Source organism: Pelophylax lessonae (genome assembly GCF_965119305.1).
Source record: "Pelophylax lessonae genome assembly, chromosome: 2".
In the NCBI taxonomy this organism is placed as follows: domain Eukaryota; kingdom Metazoa; phylum Chordata; class Amphibia; order Anura; family Ranidae; genus Pelophylax; species Pelophylax lessonae.
The window spans coordinates 564,781,176-564,800,219 of NC_138769.1; the positions used below are offsets into that span (position 1 = coordinate 564,781,176).

The following is a 19,044-nucleotide window of genomic DNA, read 5'->3' on the forward strand; positions in this document are numbered from 1 at the left end:
TTGAGACCACAGACACTCCCTGAGACGAAGTTCCCACGGAACGTCTGCGACTAGCATGTTCAAGTCGGCCAGGCCGGCTTGAGGAGGCCAGCCTAGAATTTCTAGGACCACTGGCGCTGATAGAATCTGAACCAGGCGTCCCTAGAGGTATCTGGCCCCGACCATCCGAGAAAGTCTGGTCGTTTTCTGTTCCCACACATTTATCAGATACCTGATTGTTATCAGGAAGGGTGATCTTTTCTGGTTGAACCTCAGGGACCGAAGTCACCCGACTAGAGGCTACTTGGCCTATCTGGTCAACCAGATCCGATTCCTGTGAGGTATAGGGACTAATCTTAGGAAAAGGTAAAGGAAAAGATCTATTCAGGGAACGGTAACTACCGCTTCCTGTAGTACTTAAATGTTGGAAGGGAAGAATCGCACCGGTAGTAGTGGTTGATGCTCGATCTAATGTCCTGAATACCGGTGAAAACGTCCCCCCACCCTGAAACCGGGTGGGGGCGCACCTTCAGGCTGTGTACTCCTTTGCTTCGGGTTTGGCTGGGTTGGTCCTCTGCTTGTCCGACCAGCCCTTCTTGAACCCTCCTGGAGGAGTCTTGCCTTTAATCTGATTACCGAAACATTTGGGTACAGGAAAAACCTTCACCGTTTTGATGGGCTTATTAGTACCAAAAGGAATCTCTGTTTCAGTTGCCTCTGCCGGTAAAGCCTCAAGTTTTAAGGTTTCCTGCACTGCCACAACTAGTGCGTCCACCAATGCTTCTTCCTGAATTATAGCAGGAGAAGAAGCGTCCTCCTCACTGTCTGAGGGGGCTTTACCTGGGATAACAGCCCTTGCAGAGGAACCTGCAACTGCAGTGACCATCTCTGAATCTGAGTCAGAGGTGTCAGATAGTATAGGGGTAGGCGGGGGTCGCTTCCTTGACCCCCGTCCCTGACAGGCCGCCTCCACCCGAGCCACCATAGACTCCAAAATTGCTGTAAATGACTCTACACTCTGTGCACCGGCGGGTCCCGTGGCCCCCTCGAGGGAAACAGGTGGGGGAATATGTGTGGCAGGGTCCATGATAATTCCAGTCACTTTCTGGATAATATAATTCAAAAATAAAAAACTTTTTTTTTTTTTTTTTTCCAGACCCCCAGCGCCACAAAAAGCCCCTTAGTGTTACCTGCTAGGGATCCCTATCGATCGAGAGAGAGAGAGATAGACCCCCAGGCTCACCACTTGATGCTCAGAGTTTAACTGCAACAGGTTACAGCGCTGTCCTGACAAACAGGAAGTCTCTTGGCTGGCTGCCCAGGAAGAAAGGAGGCGGCTCCGCCCCTCTGCACGCCTTCCGGCGCCTCCCCTAGCTCCACGAGGTGTTTGGATCACCTCAAACATGGCCGCCCCCATGCTGGAGACACGAGGCTACGCCAAAATGGCGGCTCGTGCGATCCAGCAAAAAAAATGGCGGCGGCCTGTACTGAATAGCGGTGTGCTGCAGGGCACACAACACTCTCTCTGCATGGGGATTTTGGCGTGGTTGGCGGTACCGGCCCTGGCGGACCGCATGGCCATTCGGGAGGCCTGCTAATAGCTGGAGATCTGATTAGGAAGGCAGTCTACATGTCCGTGGCTTCTGACTGGTAGGTAGCTTATTCTTATCACCGTAAGATTCCCAGAATGCCACAGATTACAATCTTTTTAACATGTATACAATTAGATTGTTAGCTCCCAAACCAAGCCTCCTGGCTTTTTGCACATAAAATCACACTCAAAGTAGGAGGATCTGTGTCATTTATAGGTTAGAGAGGGACTCTATCTTACCATACAGAGAGGGGCCCGCGTTCACCACAAGACCCGTCAGGGGAAAAGGGGGAACATACTACTCACCATACCGGAACCAGGCGGGCACCAACTCCTGACAGTACCCCTCTCCACCGGGGCGGGAGGGCTGTCGACCGATATGGACGCCGTGACTCATGGTCTTTGGCGTTTCAGCGAGACGTTTAACTCGCGGGGTCAGTCCTTTAATGGGACTTTGTCGCGGCCGACCCAGCGCGGAGCTATGGCCTGCACGCGCTCGTAGGCTGAACTGGGGTGACCACCGGATCTCAACATCCAGCCCGTCGCCCAGTTCAGCTTTCTTGCTTGAAGATCTCACAGGAACACTTGGAGAAAAAAAGCTGTCTAAAAAAATCCTTTAAGAAAAAATTCTTGCCAGGACCTAAGATCCCAGCAAGGTATCTAGGTCCTTACTCCTAACTAGACAGAAAATAACTGATTTGCTGAGGCAGAGAGAGAGAGGATATACCCTCTGGGACTGCCCCTAGGGTGTGGCCAGAGCTTTTTAATTTCCTGTCTAGTCCTGCTCCTGTGGAGGCAACATAACCCGAAGGTGGTGTATCACCGAGGACTACGTCTGTCAATGAGCGCTAGAGAAATATATATATTTCTTCTTACAATATTTGCAAATTGCAGCTTTGCTCTCAGCAGAAATTGTATTGTAGAAATGTTTCCAAACTCTAGATGTTGGTCTCAACCCTTTTATTGAGATGAAGAAAAGAAAAAAAAAACGAATTTACTGAGCAGACTATAAAGAAAAATTCATAGGAATCATTTAAAGATTATAAAAGAAACTAATTTGTCAAACATACCCACTTACCTGTCAATTAAGGCCAGAGAGGTCAGAAACTATCATTCTACTGTATCCAAACAATCATCCAACTATAGCAGGTATAGGATGGAGCCAACAGGCAAACTAAACTGGATTCTCTCCTGCAGTGCCCCTTATTGGCAAAATTGTCTTCAGCTGAGAGAATTTGCAATCATTCAAGACTTTACATAAAATCTCAGAAATCTTTCATGAAGGTCTTCATGTTATATAGTGTGAATACCATTTCATAGATATATTATTTGTCATTGTAAAAGAACATATGCCACACTTTTTTTAATCTTCCAGGGGAAAAAAAACAAAAAAAAAAAAACAAACACACATGATTTGTGACTTACCGTAAAATCCTTTTCTCTTATGTTCATTGATGGACGCAGTCCTCTGATGCATATCAGTAGGGTAATACCACCCTCTACAGGAGGAGAACACTAGGACAAATTTCTGGCTACGCCTATGGGCAGTCCCTGGGGGTATACCCTCTCTCTTCCTGCATAGGATGTCAGTTTTGTATCAAAGCAGTGTCAGAGAAAAGCACACCAAAAAATAGAGGGGCGGGTACTGCGTCCTCTGAAGCATAACAGTAGGGAAATCCCAAAGCAGTACCCAAATGAGGGGTGGGAACAGCAGAACAAAAGAAAAAAAAAAAAAGTCCATGGCCAACCAGGCAACACAGAACTCATCAGAACAACCAGATGAGGTCCACCTGAAAACAAACAGAAAAACACCATCAAGGAAGGCCAAGGGGCCCTCTAAACCGCAGCCTGCCAAACCTTGCAGCTAAAGGAGGCATCCGCAGATGCCATCACATCCACCTTATAAAATATGGTAAACATGTGAACAGAAGGCCAAGTCGCCGCCTTGCACACCTGAAGCACAGATGCCGAAGGGCGAAAAGCCCAGGAAGCACTAAGCGCCCAAGTAGAATGCACCTTGACAGGGAAAGGTGGAACATGACCCTTAATGGAATAAGCCTGCACCACTGTGACTGATCCATCTAGAAATAGTCGCAGCAGACGCAGGCATCCCTTTATTTGGGCCATCCGTGAGCACAAATAGCGAGTCAGATTTGCGAAAAAACTCAGACGCCAAATACACCCTGATCACCCGAACAACATCTAGGGTATGCAGAGCAAATTCCTAAGGATGTTTAGGCTTCGAGCACAAGGAAGGTAACCCAATATCCTCATTCAAGTGAAAACTTGAAACTACCTTCGGCAGAAAAGATGGAGCTGGCCGAAGTACCACCTTGTCCTTGTGACCACCAGACAAGGACGACAGGACAGTGCCGCCAGTTTGGACACCCTGCGTACAGAAGTGATAGCCACCAAGAAAGCCACTTTCTGAGACAAGGTAAGCAGGGGACAGCACCAAATTAAGGTCCCATGGTGGTAGCAGATCACACCGGAGGTACCAAGTGTCGCACCACCTGGATGAAGCTACGCACCAGAGAATGGGCGGCCAATGGCCTCTGAAAGAAAATAGCCAAGGCCGAGACCTGACCCTTGATAGTACTCAAGGCCACCTTTTGATCAACTCCCCGTTGAAGGAAAGGCAAGATCCGAGCCACCGAATAAGAGCAAGGGTGGGTCCCAATGGACTCACACCACGCAATGTACCACTTCCACGTACAATGATAAATCTTCCTGGATGTCACCTTCCTCGCTTTTAGCAGAGTCGGAATCCCTGAAGCAATCAAACCCCTGTCCTTCAGCACCTGGCTTTCAACAGCCAGGCCATCAAAGCCAGCGACTAAAGTAGAAGTAGAAGATTGTCCCCTGAGCCACAAGAATGACCAGAATCCCTTCTGCCTCTATCCTGCAAAGAAGTCTTGGCAGCAACATGAGAGGAGGAAAGGCATACATCAGCCGGTACTGGCCCCAGAGGGCCACCAGCACTTCCGCGGGCATCTGCAAGAGGGTCCCGAGAGCAGGCCACAAACCTCTGCACCTTCCTGTTGATGCGAGATGCCAACAGATCCACGTCCGGAGTGCCCCAGCGAAGGCACAACTGCTGAAACACCTCCGGATGCAGGGACCGCCTGCCAATTTTCCTATCCCGGAATGTGGACAGCAGAGAGCTGGAACATGGCTCTCCGCCCAACGTAGAATGCCTGCCACTTCCAGGGCTGCAAGGACACTCCTCCAGACGGTCGGTCCAGTGTGCCAGGCAAAGCCGGATCGCTCTCAGCTCCAGGACCTTGATCGGCAATTAAGATGCCTCCAGTGACCAGGTTCCTAATTAGAAACCCCCCCCCCCCCCCCCGGACAGATTTGCATCCGTGGCGACAATTGTCCAGTATATGGGGAGAAAGGACTTCCCCCAACTGAAGTATTGGGGACCGAAGCCACCAGACCAGGGACTCCCTGGTCCTGTGGCTTAAACAAATCTGAGAATCCAGAGAATTTAAATGTTTGTTCCACTTAAGAATTTCCCTTTGAAGAACACTTGTGTGAAACTGAGCGAATGGGACCACCTCGAAGGAGGACACAATCAGTCCCAATACTCTCGTACAGGTCTGAAGGGACAGCGGGTCGTTGGACATCAACAGAAGAACTACTGACTGGAGCTTCTGGAGTTTTTCCGGAGGAAGAAATACCCTGGCTGAGGACGAGTCCAAAGTCAGGCCCAGATAGACCAGTCTCATGGAAGGGGTCAGAGATGACTTCTGAAGATTCACGATCCAACCAAACTCCTCCAGCGTTCTCATGGTGACCCCCAAGTTTTCCATAATGCTGGGGACTCTGCACCGAGAATCAGATTGTCCAAGTAACCCAGGACCGATATCCCCCGCTGCTGTAACAGCACCAGGACCAGGGCCAACCCCTTGAGGAGCAGAGGCGAGACCAAAGGCTAACGCCACAAACTGATAGTGATCCTCTACCATGGCAAAATGGAGGAAACGTTGGTGAGCGGCACTAATGGGAATGTGAAGGTAGGCATCCTTGATGCCTACCTTCACATTCTCTCCCCCCCCCGCACCATCGACCGAGCGCCACAGCCCCCGGCCCCCCATGCGGCCTGCACACTAGGTCCCAGCCTCAGGTAGGCCCCAACCGTCCCCCACGTGGGAGGGGGTGGGTGACGTGGGAGAGGGGGGGTCACAGGACAGAGAGAAACCCAGTAGTATGAGGGGCCCGCGTCCACCCCAAATTCAGCCAGGGAAGGGGGGGATATTTACTCACCATATCGGGAACACAGGTGGGCGCCATCTCCTGACAAGACCCCACGCCACCGGAGTGGGGGGGGGGGGGGGCTGTCGGCCAAATAGGAACGCTGCGACAAAAGCCTAGACCCTGTCGTGTGCGTCCTGGCGAGACGTTTAACTCGCTGGGCCAGTCCCTGTTTAGTGGGGCTATGACGGGGCCAACCCGGCGTGGAGCTAAGGCCTGCACAAGCAAGCTGGCCAGACTGGGACTGGGGATCCAGCTCGGCATAATTGCTTGAAGATCTCACAGGAAAAAAACCAAACATTCTGGAGAAAAAAAAGGCTAGCTAAAAAAAAAAAAAAAAAATACATAAAAAAAAAAAAAAAAAACTTCTATACCAGGACCAAAGATCCCAGCAATGCACTAGGTCCTTACTCCCGACACGGCAGATTCAAACGGACATCTAATGCAGGAAGAGAGAGGGTATACTCCCAGGGACTGCCCATAGGCGTGGCCAGAAATTCTTTCTGCCTAGTGTCCTACTCCTGTAGGGGGCGGTATTACCCTACTGATAAGCATCAGAGGACTGCGTCCGTCAATGAACGATAGAGAAAAATGGATTTTTGTAAAATCTTACCGTAAAATCCTTTTCTCTTAGCTCATTGACAGACGTAGTCCTCGGTGATACACCACCTTCGGGTTATGTTGCCTCCACAGGAGCAGGACTAGACAGGAAATTAAAAAGCTCTGGCCACACCCTAGGGGCAGTCCCAGAGGGTATATCCTCTCTCTCTCTGCCTCAGCAAATCAGTTATGTGAAAAAGCAGTCTTTAGAGATTTTAACCCAACCCAACTCAAAAACAGAGGGGCGGGGACTACGTCTGTCAATGAGCTAAGAGAAAAGGATTTTACGGTAAGATTTTACAAAAATCCATTTTTCTCTAGCGCTCATTGACAGACGTAGTCCTCGGTGATACACCACCTTCGGGACGTCCCAGAGCAGTATCACAAATGAGGGGTGGGAAAATGGAAATCAAATCCCAATCTAGAAGGCCCAACCGGTGCCAACTAGAAGTTTACAATGCTCATCCTTAATGATGAGACTCAACAAAAAAGAGAAAAATTTATTTTTTTTTTCAAACAGAAAAAAACCCTCGAGGTAGACCACCGGTCTCCTCAAATTGCGGCCTGCAAAACCTTGCGGCCAAATGAGGCATCCACCGATGCCGTCACATCAATTTTATAGAATTTTGTAAAGGTATGTACCGACGACCAGGTGGCCGCCTTACATACCTGGACCACTGACGCCTGATGGCGAAAGGCCCAGGAAGTACTGAGCGCTCGAGTGGAGTGCGCCCTAACAGGGAACGGAGGACTCTGACCCTTAATAGAATAAGCCTGTACCACCGTTTGTCTAATTCATTTGGCAATGGTCGCGGCAGATGCAGGCAAACCCTTTCTGGGGCCATCCGTGATCACAAAAAGTGAATCCGTCTTACGGAATGATTCCGTAGCTTTCAGGTATACCCTGATTGCCCGAACCACATCTAAGGAATGCAACGCATGTTCCCGATGATGCTTGGGCTGAGGACACAAGGAAGGTAGTACAATATCTTCATTCAGATGAAAATCTGAAACCACCTTAGGAAGAAAAGATGGCTTAGGATGAAGTACTACCTTATCCCTATGAATCACTAGGTATGGGGACTGGCATGATAATGCAGCCAGTTCTGACACCCTGCGAGCAGAAGTAATAGCCACCAAGAAGGCCACCTTCTGGGATAAAGTAAGCAAGGGAATCTCCCTGATGTTTTCAAAGGGAGGTTTCTGTAGAACCGACAAAACCAAATTAAGATCCCAGGGCGGTAAGGGCGCGCGGACTGGAGGAGCCAGGTGCCGCACCCCCTGGATGAAATTCCGCACCAAGGACTTGGTAGCTAAAGGTTTCTGAAAGAAGATTGCTAATGCTGAAACTTGACCCTTGATGGTGCTCAAGGCTAGCTTCTGCTCAACCCCTTGTTGCAAAAAGGCCAATATTCGAGTCACCGAATAGGTACGTGGAGGAAATCCTAAAGATTCGCACCACGCAATATAAGTCTTCCATGTGTGATAATAGACCTTGCTGGAAGTCGCTTTCCTTGCTTTAATAAGGGTAGGAATGACTGAAGTAGACAAACCTCTGTCCTTCAGTACTTGGGTCTCAATGGCCAGGCCATTAAACCCAGCGACTGTAAAGCATGATGGTAAATTGGTCCTTGAGACCACAGACACTCCCTGAGACGAAGTTCCCACGGAACGTCTGCGACTAGCATGTCCAAGTCGGCCAGGCCGGCTTGAGGAGGCCAGCCTAGAATTTCTAGGACCACTGGCGCTGATAGAATCTGAACCAGGCGTCCCTAGAGGTATCTGGCCCCGACCATCCGAGAAAGTCTGGTCGTTTTCTGTTCCCACACATTTATCAGATACCTGATTGTTATCAGGAAGGGTGATCTTTTCTGGTTGAACCTCAGGGACCGAAGTCACCCGACTAGAGGCTACTTGGCCTATCTGGTCAACCAGATCCGATTCCTGTGAGGTATAGGGACTAATCTTAGGAAAAGGTAAAGGAAAAGATCTATTCAGGGAACGGTAACTACCGCTTCCTGTAGTACTTAAATGTTGGAAGGGAAGAATCGCACCGGTAGTAGTGGTTGAAGCTCGATCTAATGTCCTGAATACCGGTGAAAACGTCCCCCCACCCTGAAACCGGGTGGGGGCGCACCTTCAGGCTGTGTACTCCTTTGCTTCGGGTTTGGCTGGGTTGGTCCTCTGCTTGTCCGACCAGCCCTTCTTGAACCCTCCTGGAGGAGTCTTGCCTTTCCCGCTAGTACCAGCCGGGCGCCCTTTATGGGCGGTAAAGAAAGGTCCTCGCTTGTTGCGAGGTCCCTTAGCTTTAGCAGCCTGTGGCAAAAAAGTGCTCTTGCCCCCAGTGGCATCCTTGATGATTTCATCTAGGTTGGCCCCAAATAGACGATTCCCCTGAAAAGGGAGATTTGTCAAGGTCTTTTTGGAACCTAGGTCAGCTGACCAGCATTTTAACCACAGCACACGTCTGAGGATCACCGCTGACATAGATGCATGCCCTAATAAGGGAGTAGTGTCCAAGGCTGCGTCACAGATAAACTGTAGCCCTTGTATAATCTGTTCCATCAAATCAGATGTCTCCTGGGGAATATCTTTTCCCCTAAGGTCTTGGCGTACCATTTTCGCCCATTCCGTAAGTGTCTGGGAAACTAGACCAATAACAATTACTGGTCTAAATGCTGACCCTATCAGAGAGAAGATGGTGCGGGACTCCGCTTCCATCTTTCGATCCACCGGATCCTTAAAGGACGAAGTGTCCTCCACTGGGATAACCGTGGCTTTATTCAGCCTGGAAATAGGTGGATCCACCACTGGTGGTACCGTCCATTTCTTAATGATGGATTCCTCAAACGGATAGCGTCTAGCAATACGCTTGGAAATAGTAAAGGTACGCTTAGAATGCTCCCATTCTCCTTTAATCTGATTACCGAAACATTTGGGTACAGGAAAAACCTTCACCGTTTTGATGGGCTTATTAGTACCAAAAGGAATCTCTGTTTCAGTTGCCTCTGCCAGTAAAGCCTCAAGTTTTAAGGTTTCCTGCACTGCCACAACTAGTGCGTCCACCAATGCTTCTTCCTGAATTATAGCAGGAGAAGAAGCGTCCTCCTCACTGTCTGAGGGGGCTTTACCTGGGATAACAGCCTTTGCAGAGGAACCTGCAACTGCAGTGACCATCTCTGAATCTGAGTCAGAGGTGTCAGATAGTATAGGGGTAGGCGGGGGTCGCTTCCTTGACCCCCGTCCCTGACAGGCCGCCTCCACCCGAGCCACCATAGACTCCAAAATTGCTGTAAATGACTCTACACTCTGTGTCTACACTCTGTCTCAAAATGTGCACCGGCGGGTCCCGTGGCCCCCTCGAGGGAAACAGGTGGGGGAATATGTGTGGCAGGGTCCATGATAATTCCAGTCACTTCCTGGATAATATAATTCAAAAATAAAAAACTTTTTTTTTTTTTTTTTTTTTTTCAGACCCCCAGCGCCACAAAAAAGCCCCTTAGTGTTACCTGCTAGGGATCCCTATCGATCGAGAGAGAGAGAGAGATAGACCCCCAGGCTCACCACTTGATGCTCAGAGTTTAACTGCAACAGGTTACAGCGCTGTCTTGACAAACAGGAAGTCTTTTGGCTGGCTGCCCAGGAAGAAAGGAGGCGGCTCCGCCCCTCTGCACGCCTTCCGGCGCCTCCCCTAGCTCCACGAGGTGTTTGGATCACCTCAAACATGGCCGCCCCCATGCTGGAGACACGAGGCTACGCCAAAATGGCGGCTCGTGCGATCCAGCAAAAAAAATGGCGGCGGCCTGTACTGAATAGCGGTGTGCTGCAGGGCACACAACACTCTCTCTGCATGGGGATTTGGCGTGGTTGGCGGTACCGGCCCTGGCGGACCGCATGGCCATTCGGGAGGCCTGCTAATAGCTGGAGATCTGATTAGGAAGGCAGTCTACATGTCCGTGGCTTCTGACTGGTAGGTAGCTTATTCTTATCACCGTAAGATTCCCAGAATGCCACAGATTATAATCTTTTTAACATGTATACAATTAGATTGTTAGCTCCCAAACCAAGCCTCCTGGCTTTTTGCACATAAAATCACACTCAAAGTAGGAGGATCTGTGTCATTTATAGGATAGAGAGGGACTCTATCTTACCATACAGAGAGGGGCCCGCGTTCACCACAAGACCCGTCAGGGGAAAAGGGGGAACATACTACTCACCATACCGGAACCAGGCGGGCACCAACTCCTGACAGTACCCCTCTCCACCAGGGCGGGAGGGCTGTCGACCGATATGGACGCCGTGACTCATGGTCTTTGGCGTTTCAGCGAGACGTTTAACTCGCGGGGTCAGTCCTTTAATGGGACTTTGTCGCGGCCGACCCAGCGCGGAGCTATGGCCTGCACGCGCTCGTAGGCTGAACTGGGGTGACCACCGGATCTCAACATCCAGCCCGTCGCCCAGTTCAGCTTTCTTGCTTGAAGATCTCACAGGAACACTGGAGAAAAAAAGCTGTCTAAAAAATCCTTTAAGAAAAAAATCTTGCCAGGACCTAAGATCCCAGCAAGGTATCTAGGTCCTTACTCCTAACTAGACAGAAAATAACTGATTTGCTGAGGCAGAGAGAGAGAGGATATACCCTCTGGGACTGCCCCTAGGGTGTGGCCAGAGCTTTTTAATTTCCTGTCTAGTCCTGCTCCTGTGGAGGCAACATAACCCGAAAGGTGGTGTATCACCGAGGACTACGTCTGTCAATGAGCGCTAGAGAAAAAACATTTTTCACAGTTTTTCATTTCTCGCTCTCCTCCCCCCCCCCCCCCCCCCCGACCTTCCCATCTCTACTTGCCATAGATTATAGACTCAGGAAACACTGAAGCCAGTTGTCAGTATAACAGCCTGGTTATGACAAATGAAAAGGCCTTACTTTTGCAACAGTAAACAGCAATATTAAGAATGTCTTGAAATCCAAGCCATGAACAGAATACACAAAACCATATTTCAAAGCATAAAAGTTTTAATTTAACAAAATATGATACAAGACCATTTTACCACTCAGTCCCGAAGTTCACCCTCAGTCCTGTACAGCCATTCACAATTGAACTGTTCCTTTTTTTAATGCAGTATAAAACTAAAAAGGGTAAAGAGGACTTTAATAGGAAAGGTGCATTCTATGGAACATATGGGACCCATGCTCAATTAGGACTGCCATGCTTATTCTTTTAGAGGTGGGCACCAGTGCCACACTTCCATTGGTCTTAGGGTTCCAATTGTCATTGTTTGCTTTACAAGAGAATATAATGTTCACTTGTCTTAGGATCTTACAAACAAATCATTTTTACAGTGCAGATATGGGTGAATCACTAACACAATGGAAACAAATTATGTGGCTGATATATATATATATATATAAAAAAAAAAAAACCTGAGCCATGGTTATGAATCCGCTTTCATTATTTACATAAATAGGCTATATATGACTTTTTGTGATAGCACCACTTTTGCTCCAGGTCTCAAAAACCAGCACCTACATTGTCTAATCTCATCAACTCTTTACTGCAGTTTGCCACTTGTGTAATACAGAACTTAAATTAACTCTGACAACATGCCATAGAAAGCAAAAGCGTAGTTTAATACTAAAACCTGTTGTTACAAATATACATTAGCAAGAGGTGTTTCCACTACTAAGTTCGATAATGTGATAATGTGCAACTCCCCATCTGTAAATTCCTAATTGCACCAAGGAATTTTTGTTAGGTTAACACAAAGTTTTCTATCCTACAGTATTACGGAGGGGGGGGGGGTCCACCTGTATGAGGATGAGCCTCAGGGCTGAGAGGTATCACACTTGTACAAATCAGAAAATATAAAATACTCAAACAAAACACAACCTGTTAAAATTGATTGTCCTATACACTGTTCCTGCAGAAATTTACCATATAATAAGATCTAGATCTGACCACCTCAGACCAAAATAAAAAGCCAGCATTGCAGCAGCCACAAAACAATTTCCTTAATCTCAAATACTGTTCACATGGAAGCTTGGGACGGCTTTCTCACTTGCTTTGCCTGAGTATGTAGCATAAAATAGGGAAACAAAAGCAGACAGGGTGATGTACATAGGACGATGATGATCGTTGGTACGAATCACTTGCATGGCAGACAATGACAGCAACATGACTTGAAAGCAAAAATGCATGTTCCAAGAGTATTACAGAGGAAGAGATTTAAATAAAAACAGTAAAACCAAATTACAGACTTGCATAAGCAAAATTTAGCTAATATGCATTTAGCATATGCTACTAAAAATGTGGTTCTGTTTATAGATTAGAGAATTAAAAAAAAAAAACTTATCAATTTATGTGACTGATAACACACTAGCTCACACTCTGACAGAAATTGAAATCCAAATATTAAAGTCTTATTTTTTTTTTTTTTTACCATATGGGCACTTAAAGTGATATTTAAAAGGTTTAAAAAAAAAAATAATAAAATCACGTCATACTTACTTACTCTGTGCAATGGTGTTGCATAGAGCAGCTCCAATCCTCTTCTCGGGTCCCAGGCCTGCGCTTCTAGCTACTCCCCCTTGACCAGTGCCCCCAATAGCAAGCCGCTTACTATGGGGGCACTGGTGCTTATTCCCGAGCCCCGCTCTATGCATCCATAAGACACACAGCCATGTCTCAGCCCTGCCCCCTCTCTCTACTGATTGGCTCACTGGCTACATTTGATCAGTGGGAACCAATGCCTCCTGCTGCTGTCTCAGCCAATGAGGAGAGAGAGACCCGGGACAGAGGCTCCTGTGCACATCGCTGGATTGAGAAGGGGCTCAGGTGAGTAGCACGTTGAAGGTTTTTTACCTTCATGCATAGACACCTTCAGCCTTTATAACCACTTTAAAGAATAAGTGCACTTTTGCTCTCTTACTCTAAATGCTGTATTTACAGTTGGCCATGCAACCTCTTGGGGGGGGGGGGGGGTAGACCAAAACAGTTATCTTTACTGCTAATAACCTAAGCTTCTGAAAATGTGATCTGCCTACCAAACACTGTTCTGGTTGGTGATCAGGTCTCTGAGTCAGCTCAAACTCTACTGACAGGAGGCTGGCTACTCAGCTTAGAGTCAGTCCCTTGTCTCTAGCTGCTGCCAAGGGCAGCTTGGTCAATAGAAAGTGGATTGAAACTCAAGGTCAATTCACACCTCTATGTTGTGGTGCGCTGAAGATGTTGCGCACTAAGAAATTCTGCTGTGTTTTTGTTTCTATAAAAATACACCTTCCAACAGGATTTAAAAAAAAAAAAAAAACCCCTCATCTCCTTTATAGGAGGTGTGGATGAAGCCTCTCTGCATTCAAGATTCAGGGTGGTAATCTGGGGTTACTGGCTGTAAGGCACCTTTCACACTTGTGTGACTTGTCCTGCAACTTGGGACTGCAAAGTCGCATAATAAGCCGTACCCCATGATTTCCAATGAGAACCATTAATATCTGACTTCGGGTCGCAGCCACTTCAAAGTAATCCCTGCACTACTTTGGTCTGACTTTGATGCAACTTGAGGTCCATAGATCTCAAGATTACACAGGCGTTGCTTCAAGTCGTGACAAAGTCACACGACTTTCAGGTCATACAAGCGTGAAAGGGGCCTAAAAAGGACACCAGCACAAGCGTGAATACAGCATTTAAGGCAGAACATGGTATGCAAATGTTAGTAGATTTACAACATTAAGAATGCATACAATGGACATAGAGGTTTTTGAATTCTATCACTGCCCTGATAGACTTTACTTTATAGAACAGTAAAATCACATTACAAGATAGCTCAGCAAGTATTTTTAATTGTACCATTAAGAGCCCATTCAGACTAGCGCGACACGACTTTGGGGGGCGACCTGTGAAGTCGCGTGCACCACGACTTGCAGAGACTTCACATAATGGAAGTCTATGCAAGTCGCTCCGAGGTCGCCCCAAAGTAGTACAGGACCCTTTTTCTTGTGTCGCTCCTATTAGAACAGGTCCTGTACTACTCAATGGACCGCGACTTGTCAGGCTGACAAGTCGCGCTAGTCTGAATGGGCTCTTAAAGTCCAATTCAATCTTTTAGACAAATTTAGTTTGATGAGGCAAGCAAGCTAAATCATCAGATTTGCAAACCATATTATTTTAGGCTTGCCAGAGGGCTCATGAGGATTATTTCACAGCCCCTAGAAAATAGTCAACTATTTTCCCAAAAAGAGGTCATCAGTGCTGGCTTATGTGTTCCTCTCATGACAGATTTCCTTCAGTGTTTTACCTTTAAGTTTCTGTGTGTCAGGTCCCTTAAAGCAGTAAAAGCCCAAAACCAAAAATGTAATATATTCCAGCTTACCAATCCTTTGATGGTGGCTACATTAGTTTTCTTTTTTTCTTGCTTTTTCCCGTGTTCACCTGCTGATCTGGCCAGTAACACCTCCCAACTCTGAATGAAGGAGCACAGAGGGCACAGCAGACAATTTTTATAATTTTTATAATAATATTAATTGAGCTCATATGGTCAACAAATGTTATTCTTTATTTGTATCTGTTTGACAATTACATAAGCTCCATTTATTATTTTTTAATAATAAATAGGGCTCGTGTGATCAGCCAAACAGATACAAATAAAGCTTTAAAAATACACTTTTTTTAAATAGTAAAAATAATATTTTTCTCATAATAATAATAAAGATGTGGGTGGCAGGTGAGGTGACAAGCTGCAAACCACCAACACCCCCCCCCCCCCCGATCCGCGGAGGGGTCTTCTTCCATTAAGCCAGTTCCTGGTGCCAGGGAGGTTGGGGGAAAGCTGCGTTACAGCAGTTTTTTTTTTCCTTTTGGGATAAAGGTTTTACATAAATTAAAAGCAAATCATGGTAACCCAGGGCCAGCACCCCTGCCACTGTAAAATGGTTTGAGTCATCACTGTAAACTAATACACGTTGGAGAGCTTGTTGTTTTAAGGAAACAGACTTACTGGCTGGATCACCAGATAAAAATAGGAACTAACAGCTGGTAAGCTGCAATATAATAAAGGTTTGCTTTTGGGTTTAATACTGCTTTATTTCTGCCCATGTCTGTAACCAGCAAGGAAAGTGTAGCTCTTACCTCTCTGCAAGATCAGCGGTTTGAGAAAAGCTCCAAAGCTACCAGTTGGTTGCTGTTGATTTAGTGTATCCAAATGCCATGCAGACTATCCTCAGAAAACCATAGAAAAGCACTGGGATTTTGAGCCTGGACTGAGGTCACAGAAAAAAAAGCTGTGCACCCGAAGTAGTGGCAACAATACAACTACTAGTAAACCTTGCTCTAACTAACAGAATTCCACTTAGAAGCCTAAAGATGCAAGTTTAAGTTTACGTCCCTTTCAAGTGTACATTAATTTTCACAGCACTGCTTTCATGATTGGTTACATGTATTCTTACTCCTTAACAGAAAGCAGAAATTAGAATACCTAAAATGTATGCCATGTCTATACTTCTCATTTGGTATCAAGCAAAATCTGATTATTTTCCACTGCACACAAAGACTTTGCAGGATTAAATCGGAACGCCACCTCAATAGCTTTGTCCGTTGAGTCTTTACTGGTTTTTGGGAGCATGACAGGAAAATTACTCCCCCCCCACCCCCCCCCCCCCCCCCCCACCCAGAACTGCCATAACAGGAGGTTGATGTCAGCTTTCTATCCAATATACCCTGTTGGTAGTAGGTTACAGTATCTAAATTGCTATGAAGAATCCACAGGAGGACGACAAATGTTACTACATTTCTTCTCCTAAATGTGCTTCAATTGCTCTGAACTGAATAATTCTCTGCCCTGTCCTACAAACAAATGTATCGGGAGGAGACTTTGGAATTTAAATTACCTTGATTCTATGCTAACGCTTTCTCACTGAATGATTTTCAGTCACAATAATCCTCCTGCAGCTAAAAACTAGGCAAATGGAATCCTTTCAGACCAACTCCTCTTTGTAATGTTTAAAATGACAAGCATACACGACAATATGGGGGAAAAAAAAAAAACAACGACTTAACAGAATGGACAAAATGTCTTCTTACTAACAATGTTAAAAGGAAGAAAAAGCAAAAAACAAAAAAAAAAAGATCTGCTCCTTCACTTTTCTAATGCTTGAAGCTGTTCACAGCAATTTCCTCAGCTTTACAACAGAACAACTGAAGCAAGAAGTACTATATTAGATTGTCCCAGAGCACTATATAATCCTGGGAGCAATAGGGTTTCCTGGCGCAATGTACATTCATACATTCTATTCACACCAGAGCCCAGGTCTCCAGGCACTGCATGCGCTGAAGTCTTGCAATATTTCCGGTAAAATGTTTACACCAGCTTTCTTTGGTATGAGAATAGGTTTCTCTATAGAATGAAAAAAAAAAAAAAAAACAACCTTTTCTAATTGTGAATTTGTTAAAAGGTGCTTGCAATGGAAAGCTTTGCTGGTCCCCACCGCAACAGGAGTACAAAGTGAATGGGGAAAAAACAAAAACAAAAGAAAGACAGTAGTGAAAGCCCTTGGCAGCTTGGTTCTAGTCAGCACGATGACCTGACTTAAAACCACAGGAGACTACATAGTTAGGAAAGAGCTGTGCGACTGGTGTCCCAGCTATCCCACCCTGATTACAAGGCAGCTGGAATATAGGAGAGTATGTTGATCATCGCTGAACAGGACGCCTCATTTTCTTCTTCCGTTTGGACTTTGTGTCACTCTTAGGAGCAGAGTCAGGTTTAGATGGTCCGGGAGGGGACTGCGTTCCATGCGGGGGTTGTTGTGGAGGGGTGAAAATGTTCCCATTGGGCATCTGACCTGGAGAGCCCTGGAATATTCTGTTCAAAAGATTCTGCAAATCAGCAACTGAAGTTGGGCTACTTTCTGATGGAGCCCTGCAAAAAAAGAAAAGTAGAAAGTAAATGGAATTGTGACAATTTTATTGAGCATTGCTAAACATCTTCTTTTAAAAGGGCTCGTCCAGTAACTGCAAAAATGAATCAATCTGCCATCTACCCACAGAAGTGCACCAACTTCTTACATTCCCACCCAAAGAGGTATCTGGTTTGGACTGGCGATGCTGTATTTAGTGGTTTGTTAGTGCTAGTTAATACCTTATTATTTCAGGTCCTGCCTGTGTAACCTAACTCCACCAATATTTGTTCCTACAATTTGCTTTCTTCATTTCCCAAAGTACACTGGGTAATTGGATGAAACAAATATAATTAGGCAAGGGTGACCCTCTGGCTTGACTTTTTCCAACTTCTGGACTAAATGCCACCAGTCACTCAGTTTTCCAAAAAGGCTCCTATAATGGCCACTGAAGTTGACTTAGCAGGAGGATGCAATTTGCGTGGTGTCTATCAAAGAAGTAAATCTTTGAATAAAAAAAAGTTACATTAAATACTAAACCTATTGGCAAGCTCCTGATGCCTGCATGCTTATGCAAGACTTAGGCTGGCCATACATTATGCAATTTTCTTTCCTTCAAAAAGAAAATTGCTCAATTCACTGACTATGTTCATAGGGGAATCCCTCCTGCTGCCCTACTGTATTCTGACAGCGGAATTTACCCTGCTGTCAGAATATAATGATCACTGCTGCCGGCTATAGCCAGCAGCAGTGATCGTACAAATAAAACCTGACAGGCTGGTTGTACTCAAGTTACAATTGATTACAAATATGAAGTGGCACTATGCTTCAAAAAGTAAAAGAATTGCAAACCGTAATATTGCATCTGTCTGATCAATGAAGGTATCTAACTTGAGAGATCAGACATGTAATATTACTGTTTTCAATTCTTTATATAGTTTCAATATTCTTTTAGTTTTTGAAGCATAGTGCCACTTCATATTTGTAATCAATTGTATTTTAGATGTGGGGACACATTGTTAAGTTGTGAGCAGCCGCTTCCTATTTCTTATAGCAAGTGGTAGCACATAGGATTCTATATCTAAATATTGTACTGAAGTTGATAAACTTTAGTACAACCAGCCTGCCCAAAGATGGATTGAAATTCAACCAGATCCTGCTAAACAAGCCAAACTACAATCCGTTCTTAGTCGCTTTAGTCTTAAAAGACAAACTCTCTACAAACTAGTAATACACTATATTGTGAAAAGTATTGGGACGCCTGCCTTTACATGCACATTAATGGCATCCCAGTCTTACTCAAATGGGATTCAGAATTTTGATGGCCCACCCTTTGTAGCTATAACAGCTTCAACTCTTCTGGGAAGGCTGTCCACAAGGTTTAGCAGTGTGTCTATGGGAATGTTTGACCAATCTTCCAGAAGCACATTTGTGAGGTCAGGCATTGATGATGGACAGGAAGGCCTGGCTCGCAGTCTCCACTCTAATTATTCCCAAAGGAGTTCTATCAGGTTGAGGTCAGGATTCTGTGCAGGCCAGTCAACTTCTTCCACCCCAAACTCACTTATTTATGTCTTTATGGATCTTGTCTTGTGCTGTGGAAAATGTAGCATTTCATTTGGAAATCAAGGTCCCGGAGTCTGTAGGAAGAGTGGAGAGGCACAGAATCCAAGTTGCATGAGGTTTCGTCTGACGTTTCCACAGCCAGTGATGATTTAGGGAGCCATGTCATCTG

At 46.0% G+C, this 19,044-nt stretch overlaps 1 protein-coding gene across 2 annotated transcripts in view; it reads right to left on the reverse strand.

Annotated features, from left to right (window-relative positions):
- Nucleotides 1-16,861: 16,861 nt before the first annotated feature.
- DNAJC14 (DnaJ heat shock protein family (Hsp40) member C14) overlaps nt 16,862-19,044 on the reverse strand; it is a 72,159-nt gene continuing 69,976 nt past the window's right edge. For both annotated transcript variants that reach the window (XM_082245273.1, XM_082245272.1), the window contains exon 7: nt 16,862-17,332. In XM_082245273.1, the coding sequence (XP_082101399.1) occupies nt 17,104-17,332 (229 nt within the window). In that variant the 3' untranslated portion in view covers nt 16,862-17,103. The remainder of the gene's footprint in view (nt 17,333-19,044) is intronic.